Source organism: Typopeltis vanoorti, chromosome 17 (genome assembly GCF_054136105.1).
Source record: "Typopeltis vanoorti isolate ZY-2024b chromosome 17, IOZ_Tvanoo_1.0, whole genome shotgun sequence".
In the NCBI taxonomy this organism is placed as follows: domain Eukaryota; kingdom Metazoa; phylum Arthropoda; class Arachnida; order Uropygi; family Thelyphonidae; genus Typopeltis; species Typopeltis vanoorti.
Window position 1 is genome coordinate 56,054,456 of NC_143565.1, and position 25,126 is coordinate 56,079,581.

The window sequence follows — 25,126 nt, forward strand, 5'->3', positions numbered from 1 at the left end:
TGAACGTTTGTTTTAAGAAAGTGCTAAAGTCATACTTCACCATCTAAACTTAAATTGGAATGACTGCCTCTCTCTCTATCTTAGATATGGGAAAGTTTATTCTAATCACACATCACTATTTTTTTTTAATAGTTAATGAATAATTAATATTACAATATTCCCTTAGTTATACCATTGAGTTGCTTTGTGTATAACATCATGCAGCTCTTACTTTTTCAAATCAATCCATTGTCTACCTTGTAATTAATTATCATCACCAAGATGATAATTAATTACAAAGTAATACATGGTCTTAAATAAATAGTTTTACTTATTCCTTGTGTTAATTAAAAGAAACAATAAGAACACATAAAATCGCAAGTACATGACAATATATGCTGTCAACTAAAAATGTACTAAAGACAATTGCTAGAAAACCTAGCCAAAAATTCTACAAATAATAAATATTTTCCTAATTTGTAAGCGCTAATCCATTACCATATAATAATTTTCATAAAGTTGACCACTTACATTCTGATATTTAGATCTATTCAAAACTTAAGGTCAGATCTTTGTTGTATTCCTATGATTTCTCAACTATTTGTTGTGTAAAACAAAAATTTGATCTTGACAACCTACAGTTGGCTTGAACCAACTTGTTCTGAAAGTTTCTCTTCCACAATTTTTCTTAGTCCCTTCTCAAGTAAGCTTGCATAAATCTTATCATAAACACTAACTAGAGAAATTCTTTTGTTAATTCTCACATTCAGTTTTATTCTGCATTTTATAGAAACTATGAGAGAGCTCTACTGCATTCATCTGGATTTTGACCTTCTAACAGGTCTTCTGAATTATGTGGTGTAGTAGCCACTGAAAAAACTTTTATACTTCCAATATTTGAACATTTCTGGTTGAATATCATCTACTCCAGCAGCTTTTTCATCTTCTAGATTTCTGATGGCCTTTTCTACTCAAATATTGATATGTACTCCTGAATATTTTCTGCCACAGTTCTTTGGTAGAAACAGTCTTTCAAAATTATTTCAGCCATCCAGAATATCGTTATCTTCAATTTTTCAATGCTTGTACTCAGACTCGAATTAACCTAGTCACAGATACTGCCAATTCTCTGGTATATTCTCATTTTGTAACAGATTGGTAGATAGCCCATCTAATCCTACTGTTGTATTCACAGTGATACTTTGCAATATTCTCAGCACATTTGCCTCTATTTTCACATTGGTTCTCTCTCTCTCGCTCTCTGTTTGAAAGAAACCACCAGTAATATCAAAAGGACAATTAAACAGGATATTTGGCAACATATCCTGACATTATGGAAATGAAAGATCTGGGAGTGGTATTGGACAAGGATCTGAAGTTCAAGAGTCACACTGCACAAGTTGTAAAGTCATCACATCAGATTTTGGCAATGATGTGGAGGACCTTAACATGCAGAAATAAACAGTTTACATTGTATAACTTAAACTAAACTTAAAAGCCTTGATCAGGGCCTCATATAGATAACTGAGCACATATTTGGTCATATGGTTTTCATAGTGGATATATTAAAAAAAGGGTCCAGAGAAGATTGACTAAAGTGGTAAGTGTCTTTGGAATGTGCGTCCACACAATTCATCACAGGAAAATTAATTGCTGGAAGTGACTGTATTGCCTACACTTCATGCAAAGCACATCTTATGGGCTTTGCATGAAGTACAATGCTATGCTAGGAAGGGTCACTGCCTAGACCAGTTTTGATCTTTACAGTTTTGATCTCATCAGTGGGAGCCAGACCCAGAAATGATAAAAAGATTGAAGTAATGCAGAAGTCATTTTTCCATATACATGTAGCCAAAAGGTGTCGCCCCTTATTACTAAAATACTCTGGATTAGAGACAGATGTTGAAAGTTTCTCCACTTGGTTATACTATAAATTAAAGATGCCAAGAAATTATATTCTTGGTTCAATCCTTTATCCAAGTGTAAACAAAGTTAGTGCGTGAAGTATTGAATCTATATCTCATTCTTCTTTTTTATAGTTCATGTTTTTCTTCCATATAATAAAGTTGGTTTAGAAAGGACATTATATAGTCTGATTAAGGTGTATTTTTTGTACCAGGAATGGCTTAAATATATTATTTATTATACCACTTTAACAAATTTGATATTTCAATGTCTATATTTTTTTCATCTTCATATACGTCGCATTCCACATATTTGCAAGTATTTACTTGGCCTAATATTTTATTATCTATCACTATTTTACTTCTTACCGAGTTTCCTCCTTTTAAAGCCATTATTTTTGTCTTTACTTGTGATATTCTGATATTATACTGTTCTGAAATTTCATTTAATGATTTTACTGATCTCTGTAGATCATTTTCTGATGTAACTAATAAAATTTGATCATCTGCAAATAACAGTGTATCTATTTTTATTCGTGAGTTTATTTGTATACCGGATAATGCAGTTTCCAGATTGTTATAATTTTATATGCATTATTCCTACCTGATACAGAGGATACGTTTCAAGACCTCCCTGTGGATACCAAACTGCAGATAGTACCGAACTCTATATATACTATGTTTTTTCCTATACATACATACATACCTATCAATAATAATAAAATAGAATGCAGTTTCCAGATTGTTATAATTTTATATGCATTATTCCTACCTGATACAGAGGATACGTTTCAAGACCTCCCTGTGGATACCAAACTGCAGATAGTACCGAACTCTATATATACTATGTTTTTTCCTATACATACATACATACCTATCAATAATAATAAAATAGAACAATGATAACAACATACCGTAATAAAAGATATCTAAATGTGAATGGAATCTTAGCAACCCCAGCTTATATTTTTCTTTATTATTTATTTATTATATTTACAGCTTCTCTTTGGCATATCTGAATTGCCAGCATCACTACTGCTGCACTTTGGGCCATTATTAAGTTGAACACAAGCACTGCGATTACTGCGACAGCCAATCTGATAACCGAGAACTACTCAGAACGGTGCGCAATTTAAAAAGTAGGAATTGTTTATTTCTGCAGTTTTTCATTTAATATTTTCAGACAGCTACTAAGTGAGTAATGGGTGGGTAGCATATGTGGTACAGCATGGATATGCTGGACATAGGGGTGATTCACATCGTGGGCAGGATGATGCAAGAATTCATCATGGATGGCATGCAATTCAAAATTTATAAATTGTTTATTACTAAAAGAAAGAGCCATAAGGCTTCATTTTGGTGAAGTAAAATTACTTAGGCAAAGTAGATACTAGATCTAACATTATTTCAAAGCCAAATGTTTGTAGAAACTATGAAAGTTTCATAAGTTGACCCAAGAACTTATGAGAATACAATCCTTGGAATCCCCGAGTTCACTTGCAGAAGCCTCCAAACTAACTTAAGTAATTCAGAGGCCTCTCTGCAATTCAACTCAGAGATGCCAAGGATTGTATTCTTGTAAGTTCTCAAGTCAACTTAAGAAACGTTCATAGTATCTACAAACATTCGGCTTTGAAATAATGTTTCCATCTAGTAGCCACTTTGCCAACGTAATTATAAATTGTTTATTTCTGGAATTTTCCATTTAATATTTATGGACCAGGATTCACCATGGATAACTGAAATAGCAGATAAGAGTGGGGGGGGGGGTGAGCTACAGTGTATGTATATATTAAAAAGTAGAGATGATAGGATACATGCTTGGTATACTCCTCTTGATATGTCTTTTCATTCTGATATTTGTTCTAATTTGACTGCTATTTTATTTCCTATGTATATATCTTGAACAGACTATAAGAGCTGATTTGATATATTTAAATCAATTAGTTATTGATATATAATTAGTAATTGATATATTTAAATCAATTTTAAATAATTTTTGTCCATTAATTTTATCAAAGGCTTTTTTTCTTAATCAATGAAGGCCACATGTTTTTCTTTTTGAAATTCTCTTTTCTTTTTTAGAATAAACTGAGTAAAAATTGAGTCTATGCAACATCATCATTTTTCAGAATCCAATCTGCTGTTCTAATATCATCAATACTATTTAATTTCTTTTTTTTATTATTATTCTTGCATATGTAGCCTGCATTTAGCAGCCTAATTCCTTTCTTTTTTGAAAAAAAAAAAAAAAAACCCTGTAACACCATGAGATATTTATGACTACTTTTGAGAAACACTACTTTGCAAAATGTTATTTTTTAATATAACACTAATAAGTAATAAATTATACGATAACCATAGTGATTAACTTTAATGAAATAAAAGTACATATATTTTGTAGTGAAATTAACAGTACATCATCAGTGTAGACCAGGGTTTCCCAAAGTGTGTTCCGCAGAAAATGAATAAGTGTTCCATGCAAAATTATCAAAATTAATATGAGCCTGGAATGGTTTTAAATACTGCGACAAGTTCAAACATTGTTTGAAAATCAGGAGCTCCTCACTCTGCATGTGGATTGTGCTATTAAGGCCACCTCACGCTGGCCTTGACTCAGCCGCCCGCAGTTCTCGACACTTCCGATCGCAAGTGAACTATGGAGGTATCTATTCTAGGAAACGTGCAGTCACAAGCAAGGTCAATGTAATGTGATACAGCCTGCTTCAGCGATAGTGTGCACTTAGCTTTACACTGAATATGAGACCGATGATACTCGACTCGAACCAAGATGTTCCATTAAAATTTCAGGATTTGTGAAATGTTCCATCATAGGAAAAGTTTGGCGTAAATGCTGGTGTAGACAACAAGCAATTCAAAGGAATGGAATACAAAGTACATAACAGTCGGTGAATTACCAATTAAAAACTGTTGCCGCATGCTAGAAATTAATATTAATAAAGAATATTATTAAAATTATTCTTAAAAAAACTATTTTTTTAAGAATAATTTTATTATCTTATGGTTACATAAGATAAGAATCTCCCAAACTTTTGGGAGAGAGAGAGAGACAATTGTATTGATTCAGATTTGGCTGACGTAAATGTGTTTCACAGCTTTCTTTGAAAAGGCGTTTGTATTTAAACTTGCATCTATGGAGAAGACGAGCTTTATCCCACTGGATATTGTGTTTATTGTGTCAATACTATGTTGTGCCAGACCAGAATTTTGAGGTTTCATGTATTCGATATAATATTGATGTTCATTAATTCTTTTTTCCATGGAATGGTCTGTTTGTCCAAAGTATGTTAGATTACATTCACACGGTATCTGGTAAACGCCAGCTAATGATAGTGCCAGTTTGTCTTTTGTAGATAGTAACAGGTGAGAAATTTTGTTGATCGGAAAATATGTGGGAACAAGATGATACTTCTTTAAAATTCTGCCAATTGTTTCCAAGATGCCAGAAATGTAAGTGATTGGAACCCTGCAGTCTGTTGAAGAATCCCGAGGTGTTGGAACAGTTAATAAATGTGAGAGAAATTTAGCAATTTGCGAAAAGTCCCAACAGATTGCTTTCGATGTTATGCAAAAAATCATTTTGAAAGAACTCCTCATTTATATGGCCTCCCAAAAATTCATAAAGAAGGTTATCCAAAAAGACCCATTGTGAATTGTACCGACTCTCCCACTTATAAAATTGTTAAATTTCTGTCACGTTTATTAACTGCCCATACTGGATAATCTTTCATCAAAAATTCTACACATTTTCTTGAACAAATCAAGGATGTTCAAATACAAGAGTCAGACTTGTTAGTCAGCTTTGATATTGTTTCCCTCTTTACCAATATTCCATTATCTGACACTGTTAATTTACTACATGATGATTACACTCCCGATATTGCCAAGATTTCTGAACTTGTTATACGTTCAGGATATTTCAGCTGGAAAAACAAGATCTATAAACAAGTTGAAGGTACTGCCCTGGATAGTCCTCTATCTCCACCTTTGGCAAACTATTTTTTGAACCATCTGGAAGACACCTTGTTCTCATCCATTCATCCCCAACCCTCACTTCGATTTCGTTATGTTGATGATGTCTTTGCTATTTGGGCGCAATCTGAAGAGGAACTTACTACTTTCCTACAACAGATCAATAGCCTTCACCCATGCATTCAGTTCACCATGGAAAAAGAAAAGGCTGGTAGTTTACCATTCTTGGACTTCCTTCTTACATGCACAGCCTCTGGTAATTTATCAACCAGTATTTATCGAAAACCTATCTTTACTGGCCGATATATTCATCAAAAGCCTGCTCATCACACCTCTCAAAAAACTGGTGTTATCAAGTCTTTAATAATAATAATAATGATAATTAATAGAGCGCATAAAGTGTGCTCCTCTCCCTCAAGCTTACAACAAGGACTTTTCACTATCAAAACATTAATGGAATTTAATGGTTACAACCATAATCAAATCCAGCAGATAACTGACTCTTATCTTCTAATACCTCAGGATTCTTCAACAGACCGCAGGGTTCCAATCCCTTATATTTCTGGCATCTTGGAACTGAATGGAAGAATTTTGAAGAAGTATCACCTCATTCCCACATATTTTCTGATCAACAAAATTTCTCACCTGTTACTATACAAAAGACAAACTAGCACCTCTATCATTAGTTGGCAATTACTAGATACCGTGCGAATGTAATCTAACATATTTTTCTGCAGAACAGGCTGTTCTGTGGAAAAAAAATGAATGAACATCAATATTACGAATACATGAAATCTGAAAAGTCTGGTCTGGCACAACATAGTATTGACACTAAACACGCTATCCAGTGGGATAAAGCTCGTCTTCTCCATAGATGCAAATTTAAATATGAACGCCTTTTCAAAGAAAGTTGCGAAGCCCGTTTACATTGGCCAATTCTGAATTGAAACAATTGTCTCTCTGTTCCAGAAGTTTGAGAGATTCCTATCTTATGTAACAATCAAAACAAAGTTTTTAAGAATAATTTTAATAATATTCTTTATTAATATTAATTTCTAGCATGCGGCAACAGTTTTTAATTGGTAATCCACCGACTGTTATGTACTCTGTATTCCATTCCTTTGAATTGCTTGTTGTCTAAACTGATGATGTATTGTTAATGTCAGTATGAAATATCTGTACTTTTATTATTTATAGTTATGCCACAGGTACCTTTAAAGATAATACTGATAAGAAAACATTTCTTATGAATAAGCAAGAAACTCACTCTTTTAAGTGATTAAGGGCTTCTGCAAGTCCAAAATCAAGGATATCACCACCGCCTATTAATCTCAGATATTGCAAATTTGGCAGATGACCAAGACCTAAATAATACTGCATAAAAATAGAATAGAAATGAGTTAATCTATACAATACACAAAAAGGTATAGTAATATATATATAATAGTATAATAAAATTCTAAATTTTATTATTATTTATTTTATTTTAATTTAATTATTATTATTATTGCCTAAATTGTAAATAGTTAAAAGTCACCTTATTGAGAATAAAATATTCATCATCATCATCATCATCAAATTCCTGCCACGTAACCTCAAGGGGTGTACAGGATATGATAGTACTACATGACAAAAATTACATCATTACTACCTTCCTGTCTATTTTCCTCCAAATCAGTCTGTTACTTGTCAAGACTCCAACATTATCAGATCTTATATTTCTATCGTCTAAGGCACTTTGTACCGTATCAATCCACCTATATCTTGGTCTTCCTCTGGGTCGTTTTGCTGCCAACCTGGCAGAGAACACTTGTTTTGCTAAATATTTGAATAAAATATTTATAAGCTATAAAATTCATTTAGGAATACTAAAGCTGATGATTTCAGAGTTCTGGAAACTACTGGCATTGCAATTCCTAAAATATTTACTGAGAACAAATTTTAAAAGGATCCTGGTAACTATAATATTATTATTATCATCATCACCACCACCATCATCAAATTACTGATATGTACCCTTAAGTAGTGTAAAGGATATTATGATAGTATTACATGAAAAGTTTACATTCATAATAACTCCTTAGTGACAATTTTCCTCCAAATGAATTTGTTATATGTTAGGATGGATATCGTCAGATCTTATATTCTGGTTTTCTAAGGAACTTCTTAGTACATGTCCACTATCAATTTTCTGGCATTGGATAGTCTGGCACCTCTATTAGATTATAGGTGAATTTTGGTATAGATGACACTATACCACCTGAGATAACTCTGATAACATATTCCTGAAGGTCAATAATGTTAAATTCCTTCCTAATATCCCATTGATGCCATCTGTCAAACCTTTCCTATAGTCTCCAGCTTCAAATGCTTTATTTCTTACTCAACTCTCAGATCCAAAAGTCAAATCTGGTTTGAACACTGTCTTGTATATTGCTACTTTGGTATTTTGGCTAATTTCTCTCTTATTCAATATAAATTTAACCATTTGACTCCCTACCATATCAGCTTTGCTTATTCCATTGTCTTTTTCAATATTCAATTTACCATCTTCACTAAAAATCGTGCCTAAATAGCTGGAATGTTTTACTTGCTATATAGGATCCCTAATAAGGATGTAGGTGGTTTTCAAAGTTCCTGCCAATTTTCATAGTTTTTGTGTTTTTATTGCTAATTTTATTATTATTATTATATGGGATCCACCAGGGAATCAAAGAGACCCATCATTTCTTTCAAATTAAGTCACAGAAAACACATTCATCATTTCCACTGGAAATCTATTCCATCATCATTAGCCAAGAGAAAAATCTGGTCCTCACACCTACTCATTGTACAATGAGAGATTTCAACAGTCTCCATTCTATAAAATCCTTTTACCAGCTTGTATGTGATGATCATATCACCGTCTCCTATCCTTATTCACTAGGGTTTGTAGTTCTTATTTCACAGTCTCAATATTATGTAAGTTATTAGCCACTTGACTCTTTTCATCACTTCTCATCCTCTTGAAATCCTGGAAACCAAATCTGAGTACAGATGTAATAAAACCTCATAAAGCATCATCAATATCCTTCTCAGGGCCACTGTTGTCCTCTGTATTGTTCTCACCAATTTTGCATCCCCTGAACTTAAATTCCCACTGTACCATCGCTACAGGATCCCTAGCCTCATTAGTTTCTTGAAAATCTCATCAGTATAGTATGCCCTTGAGATTTTCTTCAAACCAAATGAATAATCAATTACATAATTAAACAATGTAATGAAAATTTTGAAACTAACCAGTTAAATGAAGAAGACTAATAATTCTTTTAGTTTAGTATTTAGGCTTATGTGCTGGCTTAAAAAATGGCAGAGGAGCAGATTGTAAGATTGATTGCAGACTAAGCGCAGTTAGGCATATGGAAGAAGGTATTTACTCTGTTATTAATAAGGGAGGGTTCATGGTTGCTGAGCATTTGCTCAATGATATGGCCCACTCTATTCATGCTAGCACTACCCCACAGAGTGTTATGACCATTGGAATCACCTATTATACGAGTATGGACTGAGGCAGTTGCAATATGAGATTATCAAGCCCTGTTTCATTTAATTCAGAAACATGGTGGTAAATACACTTACTTACTGTCCTCTTCCGTCGGGTACAGGTTGAGTCTTCCATGTTTCCACAACAACCTCCAGGAGTCTCAGTTTCTTGCGTGGCTGGTGAGCTGTCTATATGTTTGTAATCCCGAGTTGACCTTTATTGCTATCCATTTAGTAATTGGTCTTATTTTTTTCTTTTATTCTTGCATACAGAGCAAGGTTGGGTTTCTTTTTGATGGCATTCTCTTGACATGTCCACACCACTGAAGTTATCTTCTTTTGATCTTTTCGATTAATGAGTCTGCATATTTTAGGTCTTGTCTCACAGTTTCATTTGTTTTCTTTTCTGTCTCTTTTGTTTTATTTATTTTTCTGAGACATTTCATCTTGAAAGCCTCCAGTTTTTGTATCTCTGTCTTCTTGAGTGTCCAAGTTTCTGAAGCATATAGCACAGTGGGTATTATCATCATCATCATCAAATTCCTGCTATGTACCCTCAAGGGGTGTACAGGATATGACAGTACTACATGAAAAAATTACATCATTACTAACTTCCTATCTACAATTTTCCTCCAAATCAGTCTGTTACTTGTCAAGACTCCAACATTATCAGATCTTATATTCCTATCGTCTAAGGCACTTTGTACCGTATCAATCCACCTATATCTTGGTCTTCCTCTGGGTCGTTTTCCTGCCAACCTGGCAGAGAACACTTGTTTTGCTAATCTTTCCTCTCCCATTCTATTTAAGTGACCATACCACCTGAGATTAGCTCTGCTAATGCATTCCTGGATGCTGACAATGTCAAGTTCTTTCCTAATATCCTCATTTTTAATATGATATTGCCATTGATGCCATCTGTTCACGCCTCTAATCTTTCTCAGGACTCTCATATCTGCAGTCTCTAGTCTTTGGTCAAGTGTTTTACTTCTGACCCAGCTCTCAGATCCATAAGTTAAAACTGGTTTGAACACTGTCTTGTATACAGCTAATTTAGTGTTCCGACTAATTTCTTTTTTATTTCATATAAATTTATTCAATTGACTTCCCACCATACCAGCTTTGCTGATTCTGTTGTCTATTTCTACATTTAATTTACCATCTTCAGTAAAAATCGTGCCTAAGTAGCTGAAATGTTTTACTTGTTCCACAGGTTCTCCATTCACAACACAGTTGACATTTTCAATGATTCTGCCTATTTTCATTGTCTTTGTCTTTTTATTGCTGACCTTCATACCATATCTATTACAACAGTTATTCAATTTAGTCAGAGAATCTTGCAGACTTGTAGCGGATTTATTTCGAAGTATAACATCAGCCGCATAAAGCAAAGAGCTGACATTAACATCTCCAATTCTGATATCGTGTTTAATACCACTTTCCTTCATAATGTGATCCATATAGATAATGAATAACAGAGGGAATAATGTACATCCTTGTCTCACACACCAGATTTAACATTAAACCATCTTCCTGTACTTCCTTCAATTCTAACTGCTGACTTACAACTCAAATAAAGACTAAGTATTGCTTGATATAATGCCCCATTGACAACATATAACTGCAGCGTATTGAATAGCTTCTCCCTTGGTACCTTGTCATATGCCTTTTCCAAATCGACAAAACTTAAATACAGATCTTTGTTATATTCCCATGCTTTCTCGACTATTTGTCGTAAAGTGAAGATCTGATTCTGATAGCCTCTATTTGGCCTGAATCCAGCTTGTTCTTTACCAAGCTTTTCTTCCACAATTCTTCTCAACCGTTTCTCAAGTATACTGGCATAGACCTTGCCAGGAACACTCAGTAGGGAAATACCTCTGTAATTCTCACATTCAGTTTTATTTCCCTTTTTATATATGGGTACTATGAGAGCTCTACTCCAATCATCAGGAATTTGTCCCTCTGTCCAGGCTTTCTGAACTATGCAGTGCAGCCACTGTAAGACTTTTATACCACCATACTTCAGCATTTCTGGTCGAATATCATCTACCCCTGTTGCCTTTCCACATTTCAAGCCTTTGATGGCTTTTTCTACTTCAAGTATGGATATGTATTCCTGACTGCATGCCTGGTCAGTGTTTTTTTATCACTGTGCTGTCATCACTGCTTGTTTCATTTAGCAGTGGGTATTATAACTGCATTATATAATTTTATTTTTAGAGGTTTGGTGATTTTATTATTTTTCCAGATTTTACCTAGCTTATTAAATGATGATCATGCAGTCGATATTCTATGTTTAATAGTGGTCATGGTATGTAGGCGTTCTGTTATTATTACTGTTCCTAAAGTTGAATTGTTTTACCTGTTCAATTGTTGATCCATTCAAGGAGAAGTTTAGTCTTTCTTCATTTTTTCCAATTATCAAGATTTTTGTTTTGTCTGTATTTACGGTCATGCTGTATTCTTTAGCCGTATTGTTTAGTTTGGTTATTAGGTTCACCATTTTTTCTTTTGTCTGCTATCATTACAATGTCATCTGCATATTTTATGTTATTAAGATTATAATCATTTAGGTTGACCCCTTTTTCTCCTTTACTTTATTCAGTAGTACAACTGTTGTTGTACTACTGAATTTAATTATTGCTTCTGTGAGACTAAAATATTTTTCTAAGAAGTTTAGGGTATCTTCATCGATTTGTTTCTGTTTTAATATTCTTAATAAGGTTACTCTGTTTATTGAGTCAAATGCCTGTTTAAAATCTATAAAACAGTAATAGATATTTTTGTTATGTTCCCAGTATAATTCTGCTAGCTTTGTATTCTGAAGATCTGATCCAATGTGGAGAGATTCTTTCTGAAGCCTGCCTGTGAAGCCTTTCTGAAGCACTAAGAATGATCTCATATGTGCTCTTTATTCTGTTCTTCAAGATTCTTGTAAAAATTTTGTAAGCATGGCTGAGTGATGTGATTGGTCTGTAGTTTTAACAATTTTTCTTATCACCTTTCTTGTAAATTGATATGATAATTCCTGTTCTCTAATCTTCTGGTATTTCTCCTGTTTTAATGATTTTGTTGAAAAGTGTGGTAAGGAATTTTAAAGTTGTTTGCTTTCCTTCTTTCCAGAGTTCCGATGGGATTTGATCTATCCCTAGTTCTTTGTCAGATTTCATCTGCTTTACAGCATTCTCCACTTCCGATGGAAGGATCATTAAGGTTCTATGTCTTGAGTTAGTGTGGGGCTTTGTTATTAAATAGTTATTGTTTTCATTCTTAAAGGTTTCTTGGTAATGTTCCATCCATATTGCCTTTATCGCATTTGGATTCCCTGTTTCCTCGCCCTGATGGTTGATCATTGTTAGAGGTACTGGTGAAAAGTTGTTTTGTAATTTCTTTAATTGTGTTATTATGTAATGTTTTTGAGTTATGGTATTTATATGCCTCATTGCATTTTTCTGCTTTTTTGTTTAGCCAGTTTTCTTTAGCCTGTCTGCAGATTTTAACAATTTCATTTTTGAGTTGCTTGTATTTCTTCCTGTTTTCTTCTGAGGTATGTCTGTTTATTTTTGTTTTTAATTTTCTTTTTTCTTCATATTTTTCTAATATTTCAGATGTTATCCATTTATTCTTGGGTTTCTTATAAATTCCTAAAGTTTCCCTTGCCGAGTTAATTAATATTTCTTTTCCTGTTTTCCAAATGTTTTCGGTTTTCATCTGTTTGAGTCCAATTTATTTCTTCAATTTTCCTAATGAAGTCTAATCTTATTTGGTTATTTTTTAACTTTTCCATGTGGAGTTTATCAATTCTATTTCTTTTCTAGTTCACTCTGAATTTTATCCGCATTGTTGCAGAGAGGAGTTCATGGTCTGTATCCAAATCTAGGCTTTTGAGCATTCTTACATTTTTGATTGAGGTTTTCCATTTACTTCTAATTAGGATATAATCTATACAATTTCATATTTCTCTATCTGGTGAGGTCCAGGTGTATCTAAAACTAGGTCTGTGGTAAAACATTGTGTTTGAGATGACAAGGTTGTTTTCTTTGCAGAAATTAAGCACAGTTTCTCCCCTTTCATTTTTGGTTCCAATTCCAAATTTCCCCATTACATCTTTTAGCTTTTCTCTGAAAGTTCCAATCTTAGCGTTGAAATCTCCGATTATGAGTAAGATGTCTCTGGAGTTTGTATTATCTATTTCTTTTTGCAGATCATTGTAGAATAGTTCGATGTCTTCTTCATTGTGACTTGAGTCTGGTGCGTAAATCTGGATAACCTTTATGTGTAGTCCTTTTTCTTTGGCATTTAGTCTAATTCCTATTATTCTGGTTGAGATAGGCTTAATATCTGTTACACTTTCAGTAAGATTTTGTTTTATTATCGAGACTCCTGGAGGTTGTTGTGGAAACATGGAAGACTCAACCCGTCCCTGACAGAAGAGGACAGTAAGTAAGTAAGCAAGTGTATTTACCACCATGTTTCTGAATTAAACGAAGGATTGCAACTCCTTCTCTATGTACATTGTCTCTTCTTCCTGAATAGAATAATTTGTCCTCTGGTATGTTTAGGCATCCTTCTCCTGCCCAGTGAGTTTCTGAGATTCCTATGATATCCCACTTTATCCTTTTCAGATTCTCTTGTAGAATTTGGAGTTTTCCTGCTTTGTATAGAGATCTGATATTTAGAGTAGCTATATACTTATCACATTTTGCTGACCACATACACTATCTACCAATAATTGTCCAGACACTTGAGCAATTTACAATTGATAGCAGCAGGCAAACCCTAATACCAGGTATGTTCACCTTTGGCTTTGATCACTTCCTGCATCCTTTGAGGGAGGCTTTCTACCAATGTGCAGTAGACATTGGGTGGAATTTGTCTCCATCCTCCATCAAAGCAGCTGAGTTCAGCGACAGATCAAGGACGTGCTGCTCTGGACCTCAATCGCCACTCCAATTCATCCCACAAGTGTTCGATGAGGTTGAGGTCAGGACTCTGCACAGGCCAGGGCAATCATTTAACACCCATCTCTTCATACCATTCCATAACAACTGCAGCTTTGTGACATGGGGCATTGCCATCTTAATAGTAACATGGGTTCGTTCCATAAAAACTCCACAGTGTAGGTAGCACCTGATTATTCAGAATATCAAGGTACTGAGCTGCCTTCATGGAACCATAGACAACAACCAGTGGTCCCACTCCAAACCAGCTGAATGCACCCTACACCATTACTCCTCCACCACCAAGTTTTATTGTAGGTACAACAAACTGTGGTAACAAGCATTCACCAGGCTGTCTCCACACCATGCCATTGGACTGGAAACAGGTGAGCCTTGATTCATCACTCTAGAGTACCGTTTTCCACCAGTCAATTGTCCAGTTCACATATTCATTGCACTAGGCCAGACGAGCTGTCTTGTTCGATGTTGTGATGTTTGGCTTATGTACTGCTTCTCTTCCAGGGAAACCCAGTAAATGGAGTTCCTTTCGTACAGTATTAGTGCTCACCATGGTGTTAATGGCCCTCTGGAACTCATCACAGATGGTCTGTGCCAATTGTAGCCAGTTTTTGCATGCCACCCGTTTTAGCACCCTCCTGTCCCTGTCAGTCATTTTCGGCAGCTGCCCTGGATGTTTTCCTGCACTAGTGATGCCAGAATATCTCCATTTCTTGTAGATAAACTTATACGTTGGTAATACATAACTGTCAGAATTTAGGGAAAGATAACATATACTAGAATATTAATTAAAAAGTTTAATTAATACTTCCTGTATTTCAGTAATGTTACATTACTATCTTCAGGGAACATGAAATGATTTAACAAAATTGACTACATAGGTAAGCTTACCTCTTTACTGTTAGATCGGTCTACTTACTTCCCTATAGAATATGATCCCACCAGTTCCCAAATAAGAACACTCCATAGGCTCCTTAAGAAAGTTACCTCTTGGCCTGTGGAAGTGACTAACAAACTAAAACCTTTTTTAACTCTAGACCTCCCCCAAATATATGGACTACCAAAAATTTCATAAGCAGAATGTGCATTACGTGCCATTGTGGATAGATGATTCCCCCACATACTAATTAGCCAAAGTGCTCACACAATATGCTGGCAACACATCTTCACACATAAAAAAATCCAGCCCACTTTAAAGCCAGTATAGAAAACCTCTCACTCTAACACACTGACATAATGATCAGTTTGATGTCTCCTCCTTATTCACCAATATCCCAATTATAGATACCTCGAACCTCATCCAAGCCAAACTTCCTCCTGATATCTCAGCCCTATTTCAGTTCACCATGAACTCATGCTATTTCATTTGGAAAAGAAAATTCTACAAAAAGATAGACGAGACAGCCATGGGCTCTTCATTCTCTCCACCCCTGGCCAACTTCTTTATGGAGACCTTTGAAGAAATAGCCTTAAATTTGGTTCCACATAAACCTGCTCTTTGGCTATGCTATGAAGATGATGTGTTTGCTACTTGGCTGCATGGCTTGGATACACTCCACAGTTTCTTAACACACTTAAACAATCAACACCCCAGGATTCAGTTTACCTTGGAAAAGGAAAACAATAACATTCTCCCTTTTCTAGACACTCTGATTACACGCCAGCCTGATGGATTCCTGGCTTTCTATGTTTACAGAAAACCTACATATACAGGTAGAAAAATCCACCAGCAATTCCCCGCCCCCTTCCCAACAATATGGGATTATAAAAACCCTACATAACAGCTCAAAATTAATCAGTTCAGATAACAATGCCCTAACTACTGAACTTAACCATATTCTTAACACCTTTGTAACCAATGGCTACAATCCCCCCCAAAAATATTAAAACCAATTACCCCCCCCCCCCACCTCCATAACAGAGATTACTCTAAATCTATCATAGTCAGGAAACTTCTGAAAAGCTAACAAAAATCCTAAAAAAATATGACCTGACAACTTGTTACAAACCATATAAAAAATTGGCAACTCTTATCCATTCTGCCAAAGACCAGCCACTTCCCCTAGACCTATCTGGAGTATACCAGGTTCCTTGTTGCAAACTGTCCTACTATGGCCAAACAGGCAGAACAGCTAATATCAGGATATCTAAACATAAGGTCTATATCCGGTTCCACCAATACAGCCACTCAGGACTTGCTGGGACACCTGCCACAAAATACGTTGGAAGAAAGCCACTTTACTACACCGCAGCAAGTATAAATATGAGATTATTCCTGGAATCAGCCTTAGCTCTAAAAAAACTCCCCAAACCCGCGAGAAATTTGGATGCATGAGACTGCCCCAAATATGGGAAGCTTGCATTCTAAGAACATCAGCCCAACAGCCAAGACAATGAATTTAGCCCACTAGGGGACACCTTTAGGACTCTAGGACTGTCTTCAGTTGTTTTCTTCAGCCATATTTGTTTAGTGTTAGTGCCTGCATTGCACATATCATTATTTTGTGTTCCTTGAAGATGGTAATGTAACATTACCGAAATATAGGAAGTATTAATTGAAGTTTTTAATTAATATTCTAATATAAGTTGTATTTCCCTAAAATCTGACAGTTAACGTCACCATCTGTTGATTACATTGCCAACCGTTGATTTTGGATGCTCCAGTTGAGTGGCAATAGCACGTATGGACATGCAACCAATGTGACAGCTCGCAATGACGCTTCTCTTGAAGTCACTGAGTTCATGTCGTGTTGCCATATCAACTGCTGCGATGAAATACTGCTTCCTATTATCTGTACACCAGTTTTTATGTTATTAACAAACCTGGAATGTTCCCCATAGGGGTGCCTGGACAATTATTGGTGGATAGTGTATATTGAGCATACTGTGATAAGAAACCCCACAGATAATCAAATTGCTACCACAGGTGGGAGAGCCATGATAGGCAGTTTGGACATGTCCACATTTCTGGATTTTGAAGTATCTTAGTGGATTAGGGATGTACAGTCTAACAGGACAATTGAGATACTCTGCTTTTACAGATGTTGGAAGCCTACCAGTACCCAAATTAAGGATGATATTTCTGATTGGAACCAAGTGACCATCTCTATGGATCACAATGTACCTCATACCCATCATCTCCTCATCTTTCAGCTCTGAACATATCTCCTCATCAGGAACATCAAGGAGATCCCATTCTGAGATCACTCCTCTAAAGGAATTCAGCATTTCATGAGGTGTAACTATTATTGGTATTCCACCCACTGATGTTGCTCTGAGTAGTTTTTTCAGAATGTTGATATGATGTTTCAACAAGGACATTGCTAGAACATAGTTTCTTAACAGTGGTCTCACACTGAGATGAAATTCATCTGCCACTTAAGGTTTCGTGGATGATAGCTTAATATGGTTTGGGTATGCACATTTCTCCAGATAATCTTGTTTGACCTATATAACATACACTACACAAACAACAGATTTTATATAAACTCCTGGTTTTTTGAAGAGTGATTTTGAAAGAACCAGTTAGCCTTCTAAACCCTTGCGAATAAAAAAGGGCGATATTTTCCTTGGCTTTTCACTTGTTGCAGGAATGATTAAAAACAAACTGGTACATTTACACTGATAGGGGGAAAGACTGATTATTTTTTTGATACTAGAGAACTAGTCATTATATAAGAAGGTTTGATGTATGTGATTAAGTTGTGCTGTAAGAGAGGACCCATTGGAACAAAGGTTATGGGCTCTATTGGTTAATAGAGTTTTAATCGGTTTTAATAATAAAAAAAAGTAAAAGAGAAAGTAATCGTAGTAGGTGCTAATGACAAGTTTAGTATGAGAGAGAATATGAAAGGGTTAATGGAAGAAACAAGAGTGAAGAGTGAGAAAGTGAAAATAGTACACATTACGTAGATATGATAAAAATGAATTAAGAAGGTCTATGATTGCAAAGATTCAATGCACAAACTCACTCCACACATTGGATGTGTGGAGTGAGTTTGAGGAAATAGTAGATTTGTTTTATACAAATCCACTATTTCCTCAAGCTACACTTGCATGTGTAGTCTTGAGATTGGTATGAGTCCTAACAAAGAGAGTAGGGAAACTAAATTATGATTGGAGAAACGGTGAGAATCGTTGTGTAAGAGCAACAACATTATGTAACTGTTTTAATAATGGGAATGAGCACTGTCTTGGAAATGGTTATAAGGAGATAATGATTATGATTTTGTGTTCATCCAGTTCGGACCTATCAAGCATGTTTCAAAGATGTCTGCATAAATAAGACACTAGATAAGGGCAAAGATCTTCAAGTTGTCCAACTGTATCACACAGACTACAGATAAGGGAATACAAAAAAAAAAAACTTGCAGGTAGCTTATTATGTATGTACACAAATGTTAGGAGCATTAGAAACAAAGGGGTAGAGTTTGTTGCCTTGGTCAATATATTGGTACCTCAGATGGGCATTAGTGAGACCTGGCTATCAAAAGTAGACATACTAACTGGTATCGAGTTTAAAGAGACAGTATTTTTAGGAAGAATGGACAAGACAGGGTGTGCTATGATGAAGAAATGCATTACAAAATAAAAGACAATGGATATAAATTAAAGATACCAAGAAATTATATACTTGGCTTAATCCTTTATCCAAGTGTAAGCAAACAAAGATTGTGCTTGAAGTATTTTCAGGACTGGGGAAACTTGTATATAGAAGCTAATGACTTCACATCACTTGCTTTAGTATCCAATTATGCAAAGCACATATCCTTGCAGACATGTGTAATGCTATGCATTATGGGAAGGGTCACTGCCAAAACTGGTTTCAACCTTTATTGAGGTCTCATCAGTGAGAGCAAACTTAGTTTGATTACATTTGGATAAAGGATGAAACCTAGTATATAATTTCTTGGTATATTTAATTTATAGTATAAAGTATAACCAAGTGGGAAAACTTCCAACTATCTCTAATCCAGAGTATTTTAATAATAAGGTATGACACTTTTGGCTAATCATATATGAAAATAGGACTTCTGCTTTACTTTGACCTTAGTGTCACCTCTGGGTCTGGCTCCCACTGACGAGACCTCAATAAAGATCGACAGGTAGTGATCCTTCCCATAATGCATAGCGTGATACATGTAATGCAAGGCACATGTCCTTGCACACATGTTGTCCCAGTCCTGAAAATACCTCTGGTGCAAACTTTGTTTGTTTACACTTGGATAAAGGATAAAACTAAGTATATAATTTCTTGGTATCTTTAATTTATAGTATAACCAAGTGGGGGAAAACTTCCAACAAAGACAATGGGTACTTTAATTATCCAAACTTTAACTGGGTAACAGTAAAATCTCATGAGAATAATGAAAACCTTCTCATGAGATTTTACTGAACTGTTGATTTTATTGAGCTGTTGCAAGACAACTTCCTCAAGCAGCATGTGATAAAAGGAACTACAGTTCAAAGAGTGTTAGATTTGATTATAGTGTCAGATGGGGGGGTTTCAGTTAAAGATGTAACCCTTCTGCCTACAGTTGGTGACAGTTATCATGCGGTACTCACATGAGAAGTGGCATGTTCCATTCAGAAGGAGTTACATTGCTGAAATGCAAAGAAGAAAATTATGACCAAATGACGAATATGCTAGTTTAGGGCAATGGAATCGGTTGCTGGATGGGAAGGCTATTGAGAGGGCATGGGAAGAATTAAAAAAAATACTTAAATGGTGCAATATCGGAATGTGTTGCAAGAGTTTGAATAATAAATAGAGCAGGAATATAATGGATGTGTAATCTTCTGAAGGAAGAGATTCATAACAAAAGGATGATAGGAAGGAATACTGTGTGCATAATGATGATGTGGTCTACTATGAAAACTATAAGCAACAGGCAAGAAGGGTCACAACTGTTGGACGGAAAGCAAAGTCTAAGTATGAAAATAAACTGGCTGTGCAAGCTAAAGACAACCCTAAAGAATTCTATTTTTATACTGCAAGTAAAAAGAAAGAATGAATATGAAAGATTAAATATACTAAATGTTGATGAAGTGTGATAGTGACAGATGCAGAAGAGATTATTAAACTAATGAGTGTCCATTTTGCTAAATGCTATCAACCTGGAGTATACAACATTGAGTTCAATACAACCTCGTGTATGAGGAGGAGGTATTAGAGTTGTTGCACAAACTGAATAAGAAGGCCTCAAATGTGGAAAGAGAGCAGGAGTAAATGATATTTGACCAGAAGGCTCAAGTATGGAGAAGTCTTACAGTGGCTGCACTAAATTCAGTTTCTGCAACAAACTGAATAAGAATTCAGCAATAGGGATTCATGGGATATTAGCACAGGTTCACAATTAGTACTTCAGCTTCACTGGCTATTTCATTAACTAGGCTATATAATTAAGGTAGAAGTGGAGGAATTTTTTGAGACTTTAGAGAAAGCAACTGACACAACGAAAAAGGAAAAGTTGGTCCTTGTTGGGGATCTAAATAGCAGAGTAGGAAATGATTGTTAGACATACAAAATATTTTGGGAAAATTTGAAGAAAAGAGCAAAGCTAATAATAATGGCAAATACTTGTTGGATTTCTGCTAAGGACATGGACTGGTTATTACTACCACCATGTCCCAACATAAAAATGTGCACAAATTCACATGGAGAGAAGAGGCAAGGAATAAGAAAAGTCTCATTGACTATGTTATTGTTGATAGTGATGTTTTCTCCCTGGTGCAGGCCACCAGAGTGTACAGAGGATTTGAAATTGGAAGTGATCACTATTCAGTCTTAAGCAAGATAAAATTGAATTTCATATTGAAAAGAATGACATGTTAAGAAAGTTTTAAAGCGAATAAAAGTTGAGCAGCTCTCAGATGTGAACTGTAGACTAAAATACACAAAGATTATTGAAGAAAAAATGAAAGAGTTTGAGAACAGGAACCAAAGCCTGGAGATTCAGTGGCAAGCCTTGAAGAAAACCCTGATTAATTCAGCCAGAGAGGCATGTGGTGAGGTTGTCTGCAAGGACAGAAAAATCAGAACTCCATGGTGGACACAGGACGTTAAAGAGGCAGTGAAGGAAAAGAAGAAAGCATATCAAAAGTTCCTGGCAAATAAGTCAGCTTGTGATCTTAGAATATACAGACACAAATGTAAGAAAGCTAAACACTGTAAAACAAGCTAAACAAAAGTCATGGGGAGACTTTAGTAAGAACATAGAAAATAAATAGGAGGATAGTAGCAAGATATTCTGGAGGTTGTTGAAAAAGCTCAGAAATTGAGAAAAGAGTACTGTAAAAGGAAAGGTGACATGAAAAGAGGAGAAAAAGATATCCTTGAAGTATGGAGTAATTACTTCAAAAAATTGCTAAATGAAACAAGCAGCGATAGCAGAGTGGTAAAAAACACCCAACAGGGATGCATCCAGGAATACATATCCATACTTGAAGTAGAAAATCGCATCAAAGGCCTGAAATGTGAAAAGGCAGCAGGAGTAGATGATATTCGACCAGAAATGCAGAAGTATGGAGGTATAAAAGTCTTACAGTGGCTGCACTGGATAGTTCAGAAGGTCTGGACAGGGGGATGATTTCCAGATGATTGGATTAGAGCTCTCATAGTACCCATATATAAAAAGGGAAATAAAACTGAATGTGAGAATTACAGAGGTATTTCTCTACTGAGTGTTCCTGGTAAGATATATGCAAGTGTACTTGAGAAACGGTTGAGAAGGATTGTGGAAGAGAAGCTTGGTGAGGAACAAGCTGGATTCAGGCCAAATACAGGCTCAGGATCAGATTTTCACTTTACGACAGATAGTTGAGAAATCATGGGAATATAACAAAGATCATCATCATCAAATTCCTGACATGTACCCTCAAGGGTTGTACAGGATATCATAGGACTACATGAAAAATTTACATCATTACTAACTTCTTATCTACAATTTTCATCCAAATCCGTCGGTTACTTGTCAAGACTCCAACATTATCAGATCTTAAAATTTTATCGTCAAAGGCACTTGATACCGTATATATTATCGTGTCTACCTGGCAGAGAACATTCGTTTTGTTAATCTTTTCTTGCCCATTCTGTTTAAGTGACCATACCACCTGAGATTAGCTCTGTTAATGCATTCCTGGATGCTGACAATGTCAAGTTCTTTCCTAATATCCTCGTTTTTAATATGATATTGCCATTGATGCCATCTGTTCACGCCCCTAATCTTTCTCAGGACTCTCATATCTGCGGTCTCTAGTCTTTGGTCAAGCGTTTTACTTCTGACCCAGCTCACAGATCCATAAGTTAAAACTGGTTTGAACATTGTCTTGTATACAGCTAATTTAGTGTTGCGACTAATTTCTCTCTTATTCAATATGAATTTATTCAATTGACTTCCTACTATACCAGCTTTATTGATTCTGTTGTCTATTTCCATATTTAATTTACCATCATCACTAAAAATCGTTCCCAAGTAGGTAGAATGTTTTACTTGTTCCACAGGTTCTCCTTTCACAATGCAGTTAACATTTTCAACGATTCTGTCTATTTTCATGTCTTTGTCTTTTTATTGCTGATCTTTTTTCCATATCTATTACAACAGTTATTCAATTTAGTCAGGGAATCTTACAGACTTGTAGCAGATTTATTTAGAAGAATAACATCGTCCGCATAAAGCAAAGAGCTGACATTAACATCTCCAATTTTGATATCATGTTTAATACCACTTTCTTTCATAATGGATCACATTATGAAGTGATCCATTGTGATCCATATAGATAATGAATAAGAGAGGGGATAATGTACATCCTTGTCTGACACCAGATTTAACATTAAACCATCTTCCTGTACTTCCTTCAATTCTAACTGCTGACTTACAATTCAAATAATGTCTAAGTATTGCTTGATATAATGCCCCATTGACACCATATAACTGTAGCGCACTGAAGAGCTTCTCTCTTGGCACCTTGTCATATGACTTTTCCAAATCGATAAAACTTAGATGCAGATCTTTGTTATATTCTCAAGCTTTCTCAACTATTTGTCGTAAAGTGAAGATCTGATCCTGACAGCCTCTATTTGGCCTGAATCCAGCTTGTTCTTCACCAAGCTTTTCTTCCACAATTCTTCTCAACCGTTTTTCAAGTATACTTGCATAAATCTTGCCAGGAACACTCAGTAGGGAAATACCTCTGTAATTCTCACATTCAGTTTTATTTCCATTTTTATATATGGTACTATGAGAGCCCCACTCCAATCATCAGGAATTCGTCCCTCTGTCCAGGCCTTCTAAACTATGCAGTGCAGTTACTGTAAGACTTTTATAACCCCATACTTCAGCATTTCTGGTTGAATATCATCTACTCCTGCTGCCTTTCCACATCTGAAGCCTTTGATTAGTTTTCTACTTCAAGTATGAATATGTATTCCTGACTGTATGCCATTATGCTATCACTGCTTGTTTCATTTAGCAATTTTTCGAAGTATTTACTCCATTCTTCAAGGATATTTTTTTTCTCTTGTTTTCATGTCACGTTTATCATCTCTTACTCCTTTTACAGCACCCTTTCCTCCATTTCTAAGCTTCTTCAACAACCTCGAGAATATCTTACCACCTTCTTGATATTTATTTTCTATGTTCTTGCCAAAGTCCTCCCATGACTTTTGTTTAGCTAGTTTTACACAGTGTTTAGCTTTCTTACATTTGTCTCTGTATTCTCTAAGAGCATGAGCTGACTTATTTGCCAAGAACTTTTGATATGCTTTCTTCTTTTCCTTCACTACCTCTTTAACTTCCTGTGTCCACCATGGAGGTCTAATTTTTCTATCCTTGCAGACAACCTCACCACATGCCTCTCTGGCTGAATCAACCAGGGTTTTCTTCAAGGCTTGCCACTGAATCTCCAAGATTTTGTTGCTGTTCTCAAACTTTCATTTTTTTTCAATAATCTTTGTGCATTTTAGTCCAATCATCGGGAATTCGTCCCTCTGTCAATACGTCCCTTTTCAATACGAAATTCAATTTTATCCTGCTCAAGACTAAATAGTGATCACTTCCAATTTCAAATCCTCTGTACCACTCTGGTGTCCTGTACCAGGGATAAAATATCAATATCAACAATAACATAGTTAATGAGACTTTTCTTATACCTTGCGTCTTCTCTCCATGCGAATTTGTGCACATTTTTATGTTGGAACATTGTGTTATTAATAACCAGTCCATGTCCTGAGCAGAAATCAAACAGGTATTTGCATTATTATTAGCTTTGCTCTTTTCTCCAAATTTTCCCAATATGTTTTTGTATGTCTGACAATCATTTCCTACTCTGCTATTTAGATCCCCAACAAGGACCAACTTTTCCTTTTTCATTATGTCAGTTGCTTTCTCTATAGCATCAAAAAATTTCTCCACTTCTACCTTAGTAGCACCTTCTGTGAGACCATAGGCTCAAATAAGTCTCACTGTCGAATTCCCCCATTCTGATATTTGCCCACCTCACTCTACTTGAGACTGTCTGCAATTCAAGAAGATTAGCCTCATTTTTTGTGTTGAATACTATGCTACTCCTTCTTTTCCTTGATTGTCATTGCCTGAATATAACATTTTGTATTTATTGCTTAGAAAGGTCTCACCAGTTTTTGTCTTTTTTGTTTTAGTCAACCGGTTTTATGTCGATCTGGTACTTATTTAATTCCTCAGCTAGCTCCATTTCTTTGCCATTTAGGCTTCTTTTGTTGATAGTACCAATCTTTAACTCTGGTGATGT

The 25,126-nt window shown here is 35.4% G+C and overlaps 1 protein-coding gene across 1 annotated transcript in view; it reads right to left on the minus strand.

Annotated features, from left to right (window-relative positions):
- The window catches only part of LOC150097410 (uncharacterized), a 299,012-nt gene that overhangs the window by 30,481 nt on the left and 243,405 nt on the right, over window positions 1-25,126 (minus strand). Inside the window, exon 9 of the mRNA XM_090407040.1 lies at window positions 7,144-7,250. Coding sequence (XP_090263166.1) covers window positions 7,144-7,250 — 107 coding nt within the window. The remainder of the gene's footprint in view (window positions 1-7,143; window positions 7,251-25,126) is intronic.